This window comes from Misgurnus anguillicaudatus, chromosome 7 (genome assembly GCF_027580225.2).
Source record: "Misgurnus anguillicaudatus chromosome 7, ASM2758022v2, whole genome shotgun sequence".
In the NCBI taxonomy this organism is placed as follows: Eukaryota; Metazoa; Chordata; class Actinopteri; order Cypriniformes; family Cobitidae; genus Misgurnus; species Misgurnus anguillicaudatus.
In genome coordinates this window covers 26,192,126-26,206,061 of record NC_073343.2, presented here as the reverse complement: position 1 = coordinate 26,206,061, position 13,936 = coordinate 26,192,126, and the positions used below count along the sequence as shown (strand labels likewise).

Sequence of the window (13,936 nt, the reverse complement as noted above, 5' to 3'; positions counted from 1 at the left end):
ATATTAAGGGATTTAAGTGAGCTTGTGCTTGTTTTCCTGTACTATGACAGAATAAGAAGTTTATAACGTTTATCCACATTTAAATTGTCTGTTTATGTTTATCATGACAATAAAGCCAGGAGTATAATCAGTTTTTTACGTGTATGCGATTGCGAACGTACAGCCTTGCAAAATGTAGTTAATTCGCAAACGTACACAGATGTTCGACGCATGCGCATTGCGACAAAATGAAAAAAATATCTCTTATCTCTTTAAAAGCACTTGTAACAAGCACCTGCTTATCCATTCACCTGTCTGTTTGTTCTTGAGAAACTCGCATCTATTGCACATAAAAATGCCTGGCCAGCTAAAAGTGACCCGCTTGGTCGACAGTGCATTCCTGGCCTGGTTGCTTGACTTACTTCTGGGAGGTCCCTTTGACATTGACTGATTTAACCCTGGCTGTGAATACTAATGACAGCAGTTGTCTACCCATTATTGTCTTAACTTAAATATCATGTTATAGTTGGGAAACAGGTGCTTGAAATTCCAGAGTTTTTGTAAGAAATAGACAACTGTTTTTTTATTTTCATTTTATAGCTCTATGCAATACAAAATGGTTGGGAAATGATCCTGATTGACTTATACGACAAGGAAAGAAATAATTTCAGAGTTACTTGTTTGCTCAACATCTATTTATGAAGTCAAATGAAAGAGTATCGGCTTTGTATGGCAGCTTTGAAGCTTGGATTCAGGCTTAGTTTGGCTTGGTGTCTGATTAAAGCCAGGCTTCGCTGGTCAGGTCCCTGAAATACTACAGACTGCGGGCTTCGATGAAGCCCTGCCAAAATGAACCACTGCTCTGATTGCGGTACAAAATGGTGTAACTATTTGGAGGCAGCATTTAAGCTAAATACTTTGGTAAAGACACATTTGGTCAAGACACTTTGGTATTTTACACATTTGAAGTATGGATATATGGTTGAGCGAGACAGTATTTATAATTTACCTGTTAGACATTTTATAACCTCACCATGTGTGTAAAAACTCTTTATCTTGTTTGTAGTCAATGCAAATGATTGGTGAAGGAAGGTGTTGGGCCAAATCAAAAATGGTTTTTTGATTAATGCTTTTGGTCATAACAAAGGATGACCTTTATTTGCTTTACTTTATAGTTTTTATTTCTCAATGTTTAGTCTCATTTTGTTTGATGGGTAATCCTTTAATTCAATGAATTAGCTTTGATTAAAGTTGATTGATGCAATCATCCTTTTAAAGTTTTAAGATTCAATTATACATTTCTCTTAACCTTGTGATGACATCAGAAGTTAAAAATAGTTTAAATCTCTACAAATATGCTGACCGGATACGACACATGGGATTTTCATGGGAAAGGAGGACTTGTCCAGAAAAAGCCTGTGCAACAGATTCAGGATCTAAACCACAAGAAGAATAACAATTTAGTCATACACTGTTTTCCAACCTTAAAAATAATCTGATGTGCAGATAAGACAACAGATAAGGTTAAAGTTTTGTCTCTTCAGTCATTGTGGTTTTTAGTGACTGGTCTATCCTGTGCATCTAACCGGTTTCAACGCACTTCAATGTTTTTGCTTCTGACGTCTAGTTAGGGAGGTTAGGTCCTGACTAATCACTGTGGTTGGATGGAGGAGTATGTATACCGGAAAAGCGCTCATAGTGATACAGTGTGATGTATTATCTGACACACACAAACACATACAGTTTAGGAAAGGATATTTTTCCACTGATGGTCTTATCATAGCACTAAGGGGGCAGCTCTGTTATATAGATCATGACTCATACAGTAGCCCTTCAGGAAGTTAGTAATGTGTTTTTCTTATTTTTTTCTCTACCTTTTGTTCTCCTTTCAGGATCTTTTGCATGGCTGTGAAGTTTTCTTAGATGGACCACAACATGCAGGTAAGAACTTTAAAAAAAAAAAATTTTTCACTTACAACAGTGCTTTCCTGTGTTTTAAGGGTCAAATGTACCACTAAACCACAGCAGGAATCCACAAGCTATCAGGTTGTAATATTATTATGAAGATGTGTTTGGTCACCAACAAATTTTACAGTATTATTTATGTCAGATGTGATTGCTAGAGTTCAAATTTATAGTCATTTACATTGCAAATTTTCTTTAAAAGAGTACAGGCATAACCACGGCTGTAAAAGTTAGTTCAACTTTAAATTGTTTCGTTAATTCAACTTAAAAATATTAGTTGATACAACTTTTATGTCTAATATTTTTAAATTTACTCAAAATTTTAAAGGAACCAGGTAACTTACTTTATTAAGTTGAACTAACTTTTTACAGTGTGGAACCGCTCAGAAAAAATGGCTGTAAAAAGTGAAAAGTTGGTTCAACTTTAAAAGTTACTTCAATTGGTAATGCTGAATTCACACCAAACGCGAATAGAGCGCCACATTCGCCTCTACAATGTCTATAGACGCGCGTAAAAAGCAAGCGCTTGAAGCGAAATTGACGCAAAATCCGCTTCTTGTGGGCGGGGCAAGTGCTAGGCGGTTGTCTGTTTGAAAGATGGCTAATGTTAACCAAGCACTCATCGAGAATGTTACCGCTTTGTATTTGCTCTGGAGAGCAGAACAGCGGCGTAGGGATCAGCGTCGCCGTACTTGGGTCCACCAGACCCTCCGGAGCCGATCCCAGTTTGGCAAATTTCATCATTTGCTCCAGGAGCTGCCCCTGGATGACAGGCGCTTTCAGCAGTACTTCCGCCTTCGTCTTGTGCCCAATTTGATGACTTCTTGTCCCAGTTGGAGCAAGGATCACCCACCAGGACACTAACTATGGGCACTCTATTCCGGCACCTGATTGGTTAACGCGGCGCAAATAGACGCCAAAGTTTACATTTTTCAACTCGTGCGTCAGACGCAAATTCACGTCAAACGCGTAAATGCACAAAACGCCTCATTCGCGCCAGATGCTCAATTTGTATCATTCGCGCGAACTAGACACGCGAATGAGGCTGATTTGCGTCTACCACGCAACTCTAATGCTACATACACACCTAAACGCGGGGCATTGCGTTATTCGCTCTAGATTACTCGCAGGATTTTACATCGTGTTGTGCAAATTTTTTGCTCAAGTTGAATATTTTCAACTTGGGCGAAGGCGCGTTTGAGGCGAATAGCGCGTGTTTTCACGGCAAACACACTGCCCATATCACGTCATTCGCATTGCACCACGCGAGGACGCATCTGATCGTGTCTTTGCATTGACTTTGTATGTAATCTACTCATGCAAATCGTTGAACTCGCGTTTGGTGTGAACCTACAGTAAACGCCTCATTCGCGCCGTGACACCTCCAGACGGGCGTAAACGCGTCTTTACATTGACTTAACATTAAAATCAAACGCCAGATGCTCTATTTGTGGTTGGTGTGAACGCAGCAAAACACTTATAAGACTTATTCAATTTTAAATTTTCACCTAAAGTGAAACTAAAAAAGTAAAATAAAGTAAAATAAAAGTTGAATAAACTAGGTGTTACCAATTGAAGTCATTTTTTAAGTTGATCCAACTTTTCTCTTTTTACAATGTATGGCATCGCGAAGCACCTTTATTTTTAAGAGTGTACTTTATGAGATTGCTTTAGGTTTAGGCTACTATTTACTTGAATATACCATTTAAATGTCAAAATTACGGCACAGAGTCCAGGGGAGAATCATAATTAAAAGGTAGTATTGAAACGCCTCCTCAAATGTATGGACAGTTGAATGAGTTACAGTTAAATAGCAGCCTGCCCTAATGAGACAGGACCAGAGACTCTGCATTCCATTACACCCACGTGTACGACTCGATCCGGGTGCCGTTTCTACCTTCAGCCCAAACTACTACTACCATCCAACCATGATGAACCATGGTTTCGTGTTTAACCACTTTTCATTTTTATTTCCTGTTCTTGGGAAGAATATCAAACACAAGCCAATATTTCTGGCAATTTGGCATTAAATTTATGGGTAAAATTTCCTTATTGCTAAAAGTGGTTTTACGAGGGCGTGAGAGAGAGATTGTCAGGGGTAGGAAATAATTCTTTACGAAAGGTTATAATTTCTGTTTTGATTGTTTCGTTGTGTGTCATCAATCTTGTCTGTGAATAAAAATGTATACAGTGGAGCCGAATTTCAATTCACGGTTGATCCTCTGACAGGTTAATGAGGAGAAATTAAACTTGAGATTGTTACATGGTTTGTGGTCATACCTAAGGTAGCATTATTGCGCCGTTCGGAATTTTCCAGCCTGTTCGAGTTTGTCTGTAAAAATACTACTGCCGTCGCTACACATGAGGCTTTAGTGCAACTTAAATGTAGGGAGAAATCCTAATATAATTACACTGTTTAACAACATTATTATAAGCTGTGGTTCACTGCTTCCCTTTACTGTGATTAAAAAACGAACGTGGGTTTAGACCGGTTTTAACTTGTTGTCTCTTTCACTTTGTTCTAGTACTACACAATAAGTGATCTATAGGGAGTTCATGGATGATATGGTTACACCTTTTTTGGAAAGGCAAGCCATTACTGAGGAGATGGCTTTAGTGAGCAATGCACTGGCTGCGTACTCCTACATAGCAGGTAAAAACAAGTTTAATACCCTTACATCACCACTACTACTATCTTTCATTCCACTACTGCCATGCTCAATGCTACCAACCAAATATTATCATCCTTTTACTATCAAAATCAACTATTCCAACATTTTCTTTACTACAATCATACAACCTTTGTACTACACTCTGAAAAAGTGCTGGGTTATTTTTAACCAAGCTTTGGGTCAAAAAGGGACGAAACCAACCCATCAGGTTATTATTTAACCTATGATCATTTTAAACCAATGGCTTTTTAGAGTATTTTTTAGAGTGTACTTAACTACACTATACTTATCTTATTGCCTTAAGATTTTAAGTTAATTCAACTTAAAAATATTATTTGACACAACAATATTTACACCTTTTATGAGTTAACACATTTTTTAAGTTAAATTAACTTGAAATTTTAATGCAACCAGTTAACTTACTTTTTAAAGGGGACATTTCACAAGATTTTTTTAAGATCTCAAATAAAACTTTGGTGTCCCCAGAGTATGTATGTGAAGTTCCAGCTCACAATGCCATATAGATAATTTATTATAACATGTTAAAATTGAAACTTTGTAGGTGTGAGCAAAAATGTGCCATTTTTGGGTGTGTCCTTTAAAATGCAAATGAGCTGATTTCTGCACTAAATCACAGTGTGGTGGTTGGATAGTGCAGATTAAGGGGCGGTATAATCCCCTTCTGACATCACAAGGGGAGCCAAATGTCAATTACCTATTTTTTCACATGAATGCAGAGAATGGTTTTCCAAAACTAAGTTACTAGGTTGATCTTTTTCACATTTTCTAGGCTGATAGAAGCATTGGGGACACAATTATAGCACTTAAAGGCAAGTTAGGCAGGAATTATCTAAAAAACTTTTTTACAAATTTGTTTAAACTGTCTTTATATACAAATACATAATTAAAATGTTAGTACTCTGAAAAAGAGAATATAAAACTCGAGTGTCTGTAGACCTTTCAGTACTGTTTTAAACACAGTTAATTATTTCCATTCGGGACGAAAAAAATGATTGGCTTGTGCGACTATAACTCTCTCTCGTGACCATGGCACCACCCCTGTTGCTACGGGATCTGCCCAAACATGCGCACACCCGATTGATTTGAAAGTGCACGAGGCACTCTAGGAAGAGCAAAAGTATGGCAGAGAAAGTGCATTCACAACTCACAGTGCTTGCATATCCAGTCAGCGAAGGCAAACAAGGCAAACAAAGGAATAAACGAAGCAATCAAACGAGAGTAAATATCGCGTGGCTTTTCCTCGAGTCGACGATGCGGTAGCGGTATTGTCTCAGGAGTGTAAGTCCTCATCAGAGTCAACAATGCTTTTTTTATTACGGAAACTCTTCCATGCAAAACACTGGCTTAATAGTGAGTACTAAAAGCCATCCTATTTGTTTATATTCATAGTGATAAAGTTAGGTGTATTATTACATGTGATTTTGACATGATGTTACTATATGCACCGCGCTCCTTCCTCTCCGCTTGTCTGAGGTAAATGCTGCTCCCAGCGCGTTCATGTGTTTTGGGGGCGTGGCTTTAGAAGAAACCCAGAAGCGAGGGGGTGGAGTGAATGGAAAAATGAGCTGTGTTTAAAACAGTCGTGAGAAGATTGCAGACACTCGATTTTTATACTCTCTTTTTCAGAGTACTTACATTTTACTTATGTATTGGTATATAAAGACAGTTTAAACAAATTTGTAAAAAAGTTTTTTTAGATAATTCCTGCCTATCCTGCCTTTAACCATGAAACCATGGGTCCCTTTTAAGTTGAAGCAACAATTTTTTACAGTGTATAATCCTACACCCCTTCCCTTTCACTAGAATTGGGTCTCTATTTTTTTTTAAAAAAGGATTAAACGATCATGTATTTAAATCCATAAAAGATTCTAAATTTCTTGAAGATAACTAAAGAAAAGTCTTTAATCTTTAACTTCACATTTTTTTTGCAGATCACCCAGAACGGGCAGCGCTGTATTTTGTGTCCGGGGTGTGTTTGGGACTGGTCCTCACTCTCATCGCGTTAGTGGTACAAATCTCTTGTAGAACCGACTGCAGAACAGAAAGAGCACCCAAGAAAACGGGAAAACCGGCAGAGAGCACCAGCGATACCAGCGACAGCGATTCGGACTGGGACAATGCCTCTGATTTGTCGGCAAGGCGGCACAGGCGCTTCGAACGGACGCTCGGTAACGTGTTTACTTCAGCCGAAGAGCTGGAGCGAGCACAACGATTGGAGGAAAGAGAGCGAATAATACGAGAGATCTGGATGAACGGACAGCCTGACATGCCTGGCACACGCAGTCTGAACCGCTATTATTGAAAGATCTCTGAAGATTTGAGAATGCACAAGGAAATACATTCTTGTGAACAATAAATGATTATTTCTTTTTGGATGTAAAAAGAGACTGGGAAATAAGCAAAACCAACAGCTGCAGTTGTCTGGAAACATCTTTGTACTGGTGGTAACACAAGTGAAGTGTTTTTTATAATTGAAAAACTAATTTGATGAAGAATTTATCATAAAATGTAATACAAACGGTAGAAAAACATACTTGCTTGACTTGAAATATAAAAGTTTCACTCGCAATGAATATCGTCTTACATTATTTGGATAGTAAAGTGGTTTAATCACAGATGTTAATAGTGTGCATTTGACAATTCAGACACCTAACTTTAATGTCTTATCCTTAAGTGTTATCTTTAAATTGTTATTTAAGCTAAATGTTTTTCTGTTACAAACCTTTATAATACAGCGTTGTTGTGGAGCTCAGGGCTTTCATTTGACCTTATATGTGACCCCACAAAGCCAGTCATAAGGGTAATTTTTTGTAATTGAGATTTATACATCATCCTAAAGCTGATAAATAAGCTTTCCATTGATGTATGGTTTATTAGGAATATTTGGCCAAGATCTGGCATCTGAAGTGCAAAAAAATCAGAATATTGATATATATATATATATATATATATATATATATATATATATATATATATATATATATATATATATATATATATATATATATATATATATATATATATATATATATATATATATATATATATTCATGGAACATGATATCCTAATTATTTTTGGCATACATAATCAATAATCCATACTATGTACCATTAGCTACGGCTACAAATATTACTTAACTATTACTTATGACTGGTTTTGTGGTCCAGGGTTACATTATTTCCTATCCCTCTGTGAAGGATTTAATTTGTAAGATACTAACCAAGCAAAAAAAAAATGGTTGGTGTGTGCCTTTATTTCAGTTCTGGGCTTTCTTCAAACAAACTTTTATTAATGATGGTAGACAATCACCTCTGTTTATACAATGTTTTTCACAGCTTATATGAATTTTATGAATATTAGTTTTTATAATATAAATATAAAGATTTTATGTGGTGCTAATACAGTAATCCATCCTTGCATGAGTACAATTAGGCAACCAAAAGGCAGATAATGGTCCAAAAAAGCGGTAAAATCCAAATAACCCATTCTGTCCCATGTCCTTATTTTTCTCTTTAGCATTCAGCAAGCTATGCATACATCCACTCTCTAATGATGTAATATATATAAATACATAAATTTAAACTTGCATCTGGTTGTGTGCAGATTTACATTGAACTATTTTGCTTTTATTCTTTTATTGAATCAAACCAACATTTTGTTTTATAACAATACTCCTCCTATATTTCAACATTCTCAAATCTAAATTAGTACATATATGATGAATATGTGCATATGCTCATATGCATAACCATATTAAGATAAATACTAATTTGCATTCACAAAATGTTTCATAATGGAAAGTTGATTGGCGATTCAAATTAATTGGGGATACGCATGTATGTTTAAGTCATCACATGTGGATTGCTTGGGTTTGTGTGTATGAAACAGTCCTGGCAGGTCTTAATGGATGTTGTGCATGGTCACTTCCACTTTTTGTCTTTACCAGCTCAGTTACATATGAACATTTCCCAGATTACTGTTAATCATATTGTGATGCTGGCATCTTTTATCCATGCACTAAAAAGACCAATTAGCTGTGAATGTGGTTTAAAGTGACATTGACAACGTTGAGGGTTAGTGTTCTCATGTTATATTTAGTCAAATATCTACACTGATCAGCCACAACATTAAAACCATATTAAGGAGCATAACAATGTCCTCTTTTCATATAGTGCATTGTTTTCTCCTTTGGCAAATAGGCAGACTCACCCAGCCATTCGTCTGATCTAAAAAACTGTGATTTATCAGATGTGGTCTTGTCAAAGTCACTTAGATCTTTTCACCTGCCCAATTTACTTGCTTCCAACACATGACTACTGTTCACTTGACAGGTGCCATTGTAAGGATACAATCAATGTTATTAAATTCACCTGTCAGTGTTTTTAATGTTGTGACTATATGCACATATGCTTTGGCTAATGTGCTTGTTTAAATTGGATAATGAATGTCACAAGATATCTGACACAAAACGTAGCCTACCTGTTAAATGAACACTCTCATTTTATGCTTAATAAAATGTATAATACCTTAATACATCCTTAAAACAAAACCAAGCCGAAAAATAGGTTAAATCAAAAATGAAACATTATCAGTTTAACGTTGAGGGTGTCAACAACAGTACACTGTTAAGTACAGACAGCATAGCACAAAGGTTTCTTATGTTCTGGTCACTGAGGAATGTGTAATGTATACTTACCAAGCACAATGAATCACAAGCTCTCAGATACTGTATGATGTGTCGTTTGAAGATCTGCTGCTGAGACACACCTCTGTCAAAAAAGCAAAAACACATCACTAGGTTCTGTCAGACATCGCTGGCTCTCGTGACACTGCTCAATAGTAAGCAGGGAATAGACAGGGCCATAGACAATATAGGCTCATGAGATTAGTAAATTCTGTGCAGAATCGGTGCGAGATGCATGCTGGTTGGAGAGGTGTTTGAGTTATGTCCGACTTGCTCTGATGTCAGGCTGCCATGTGCCAAAGAACTCTCACGAGGGCGGGCCGTCGGATTCTGCAGGTGGGCGCAGTTGCTCTCCACCGACCATAGACTTTATATACGTAGGCCCTGCCCCAATTGGCGCACTTCATGTGGACTTTCGGTCTTGCGGCCTTAAATTGCGCGTTCTCGCTTAGTCTACGAGTCCGTAGGGTGTCCCATCTGTCATTATTGTGCTTTGAAGTGTGCTCATCAGCGCCTCCTTTGCCCCCTTGATGCGGTCTTCAGCGAAGCCCGCACTGCAGCAGGCTTCGCTCACTTTGCCAACCCAGAAGTCCTTGCAAAAGGGCAATCAGACCAATCAGGCGACGGAAGGGAGGAGTTCACACTGACGGGCAACTTCTCTACCTATTTCCGGTGTGATGCTCGAGTCTGTCCCAAAATACAACTCCGGTGCACCCACGTGGACTCGCATCAAGGATCCCTAAAGTCTGGACTACGTGATGTCATCAAAGTGTGGACTCTGAGGAGGACCACAAGTCCGGAGTGTGCCATTTGGGACAGGGCCGTAGACGCCTCATAGACTGCACTGCCTATTGGAGTTTACGTATGAGCGCGGCCGCCATCTTGGATGGGATCCCAATACACCCCCCTGCTTTTATTTCTACTGAGGAAGGTGTATCCCCAACTACAATCATCATAACTCCCTGTATTTTTATCGGATTTTCAGTAACGTTAGTTATGATGACATAGTATTATAAATGGTAAAATAACCAAAATTATTGTTTAATCTTACTTGCGCCAGTTATTGCAACCGTAACCTGCACAAAATACTGACATTTTTGCTCGCTCTCCATTGACTGTAATTGACTCTGGTGTTAGCATAGAGTGAGGAGACCCAACCAATATGGCGGCGACGCTGGATTGCGTTCCAGCACGTCATGAGACATCTACATATATACCGTAATTGCTGTGCCCGAAACCGCCTACTTCCATACTATATATAGTAGGCGAAACGCAGTAAGAAAAGCAAGTAGTCTGTCCGAATACATAGTATTCCAAAAACACAGTATTCGAAACGTACCCGGATGACCTACTACTTCCGGCTAGATTTTGCAGCGTGCATACGATGGACACTTCACTATCCCATGATGCCCCGGGAGTGGAGTTATGCAACGAAGTAGAAGAGGTGAAAGCGGCGATGCGGCTGTGACGTATGTCACGTGATGTATCAACATGGCGAATGTAGTACGTCTGAATCGCATTCATACTACCAGGATTCATACTATACAGTACCTACTACCTACTGTTTTAACAGTCAGTAAGTAGGTACTTCATCTCATTCAGTACCTACTGTACAGTATGCTGTTTCGGACGCAGCCAATGTCTATGGGTGGAGAGCGGCTGCGCCCGACTGCAGAATCCGCCTCGGTATTGCAGGAGTTTTTTGGCACACGTCAGCGTGACATCACCCAAACGCTCTAAAACGCTTACACGCCCAATTCAAAATCGCGCATTTTCGCTTAGTCTGCGAGTACGTAGGGTGTCCCAACTGTAATTTTTACACTCCGAAGTGTGCTCATCAGCGCCGCCTCTGCACCCTTTATGCGGTCTTCGTCAAAGCCCACACTGCTGCAGGCTTCGCACACTTTACCAACCCAGAAGACCTTGCAAAAGAGCAATCAGACGACGTATGGGAGGAGTTCACACTGACGGGCAACTTCTCTTCCTAGTTCCGACGTGACGCCCGAGTCTGTCCCAAAATATGACTCCGGTTGCACCCTTGTGGACCTGCGTCAAGGGTCCCCAAGGTCTGCACTACATGATGTCATCAAAGTGTGGACTCTGTGGAAGTCCACAAGTCCATAGTGTGCCATTTGGGACAGGTCCCAGGTCGAGCGTAACTTGGACAGTTTTCTAACCAGCAGGCATCTCGTGGCCATCGTGATCGATTCTGCTCAGAATTTGAAAGGTCACGTTCTTCCTGATACCATTTTTTAAACCCTAGTTAGTGTGTAATGTTGCTATAATAGCATAAGTAATACCTGTAAAATGATAAAGCTCAAAGTTCACTGCCAGGCGATATATTTTCTTCAATAGAATTCCTCTTTAAAAGCCTACAACGAACGGTCGGTTTGGACTACAGCCCTCTATTTCCTGCATTAATGACCAGGGACGTGCACAGACATTTTGAGGGGCAGGGGCTCAAGTGAAATAAAGGGCACTTCTCATTATTATGTATATTTTTTTCTTTTTTTTAAAACAAAAAGTATATATATTAACGCAATTCTGACTTCCTTTTTAAAAAAAATATTTTAAAAGTTCAAAAAAGTTCAAACTCACGCAATTGTTTAATTTTCAAAAGATGTCTACAAAATAATCAGTTGTTCACACAGACACAATGGTCTACTTAGTAGTCTAGGTTTATAGAGCAGCAAAGGAAGCCATTACACAATGTGCATGTTTTGAAAACATTAAATTACACATTAATTACAAATTTGTTAAAATGCTAAAAACAAAGTTGTGACTGCTGAGTTAGCCCTACATGCCAATAAATGCTATATCATATGCTAGCGTTTAGCTAATTAGTTGTTAGTTGTTACTTAAAATGTATTTTTGTCTGATAAGGGCTCAAAATATAAGGTCTGTTTACTAATGTGAGCTTCTGGCATGAGCCTCAGAGCAGAGCAATCAGAGCAGAGCTCAACATTATTATTCATGACCCTTTCAAATAGAGCAAAAATAGACCATTTAATTAAAATGACAAATTCTAGGGTTGTAAACAGACATGTAAAAACGTTTCCGGATAATTTTTGCACTTAATAAAGCAACATACCTTCTATGTAATTGTCAAAGAACAATTTAACATATTATGACAACACATCCTATTGCACCTTTAATCTTAGGTTTCAAATTTATTAGGGTTACACATGGCAGAAACAACAAATATAGATTAGGCCTATTTTATTTGTATTTTATATTTTACTTTTTTGTGATGTCAGTGAAAATTCAGACTGGGCAAGTAAAATACTGAACCATCAGATTTCTTCCCAATCTACTACATCACTCCAGTATACTACATTTTACTTATTTAACAGCCATTACAAAAAAACGCAAACAAAAAAGCTTACTACTGCAGTTAGCAATTATTTTATTGTTTGTGCTTTATTATTTTATGAGCAGTCTGTTTAAACTACATACACTGTTACAAGTTTGCAACTCTTCAGGTTAATATGGGATTGCCATGGAAAACAATGTCCCTGAATCGGTATGTGTAAAAACGTGTCCCATATTGCATAAAACTGTTAATATAAGAATGCTTTCCTCACACACTTACCGGTAGCTGCCTGCATAATAATGCACATGATCGCGTCTCGTTCGGGCTCACGGGCTGAACTTTGGCGCTTAAAGCGCGCGAATGATGCAGCACGAGTGTAGACAAACCAATCAAAAGCGAAGTAAGTTAGAGAGGCGGGACTAAGGAAAGGTAAAGCCAATCACATTAGCGATTTGAATTTTGGAGGCGGGACTCATCTGTTAACCGTTTGTGTGCCACAAATAGCGCTATTTTTCTTTATATAAGAGTTTAAATCTTATTAAATGATTTCTGAATAAATTCATGTTAAATTAAATAAGCAACAAGTAAAAAACACAAAAGATCATATTATTATTATTTTTTTTAAAAGCACCCCAGAAAAAAGGGCACTTTCTCTCCAGGAATAAAAAGGGCAGGTGCTCAAGCCCCCTTTGATGTCTATGTGTGCACGTGCCTGTTAATGACGTCAGTAAAACAGTTCGTTGACTAAACTCCGCCCACATGAATACGTCAGTCACCAGCTTTCGAATCACAGCACGCTAAACAAACTACACAATCAAAACTTGTTACCTATTTCTGAAGGAGGGACTTCACATAACAAGGAAGATATCAGCCTGTTTTGAGGACAGTGAAAACAGCGCTATACAGATAAGTAAATTGTGTGAAAAATACCGCGTTTTTTACACGTGAAACACGAACACATGTTATATTGCCCACTATAAACACAATCAAAGCTTCAAAATCACAGACAGAATGGGAGCTTTAACTTGTTATTGAATTATAATATTTATATTTTTAATTAATTCATTTAAACGTTTGTATTGTAATGTAAGCTGTTAACATTTCACACAGAAGAATTTGTATTACCTACATTTATAAGTAAGTTAGCGTTCTCCAGTAATGAAAAGTTCACCTTTGTTGATTCTCCTTAATGTAAATGTATTTATTGGTATTTCAGTTGCATCTATTTCATCCGCGGTAAAATACGCGAACGCGATCTCTGCCTCTGAAGTTTGTGGTCAACCGGACTACGAGATTGGTGA

General features: G+C 38.1%; 1 protein-coding gene and 1 long non-coding RNA gene across 5 annotated transcripts in view; one reads left to right on the top strand and one right to left on the bottom strand.

Moving 5' to 3' along the window:
* Positions 1-7,554, top strand: part of eva1ab (eva-1 homolog A, regulator of programmed cell death b) — a 26,018-nt gene extending 18,464 nt beyond the window's left edge. The window contains exons 2-4 of one of the 3 annotated variants that reach the window (XM_055172201.2): positions 1,872-1,920; positions 4,470-4,597; positions 6,569-7,554. In XM_055172201.2, coding sequence (XP_055028176.2) covers positions 4,501-4,597; positions 6,569-6,939 — 468 coding nt within the window. In that variant the 5' untranslated portion in view covers positions 1,872-1,920; positions 4,470-4,500 and the 3' untranslated portion in view covers positions 6,940-7,554. Of the gene's footprint in view, positions 1-1,671; positions 1,921-3,882; positions 4,043-4,469; positions 4,598-6,568 lie in introns of those variants that run through there. The other 2 variants (XM_055172202.2, XM_055172203.2) reach the window with 2 other exon arrangements.
* Positions 1-13,936, bottom strand: part of LOC129417493 (uncharacterized) — an 18,845-nt gene extending 4,909 nt beyond the window's left edge. Inside the window, exons 1-2 of one of the 2 annotated variants that reach the window (XR_008635781.2) lie at positions 13,807-13,936; positions 9,335-9,407 (exon numbers count right to left, since the gene is read on the bottom strand). This is a non-coding gene — a long non-coding RNA (uncharacterized lncRNA). Of the gene's footprint in view, positions 1-9,334; positions 9,408-13,764 lie in introns of both variants that reach the window. The other variant, XR_008635782.2, reaches the window with a different exon arrangement.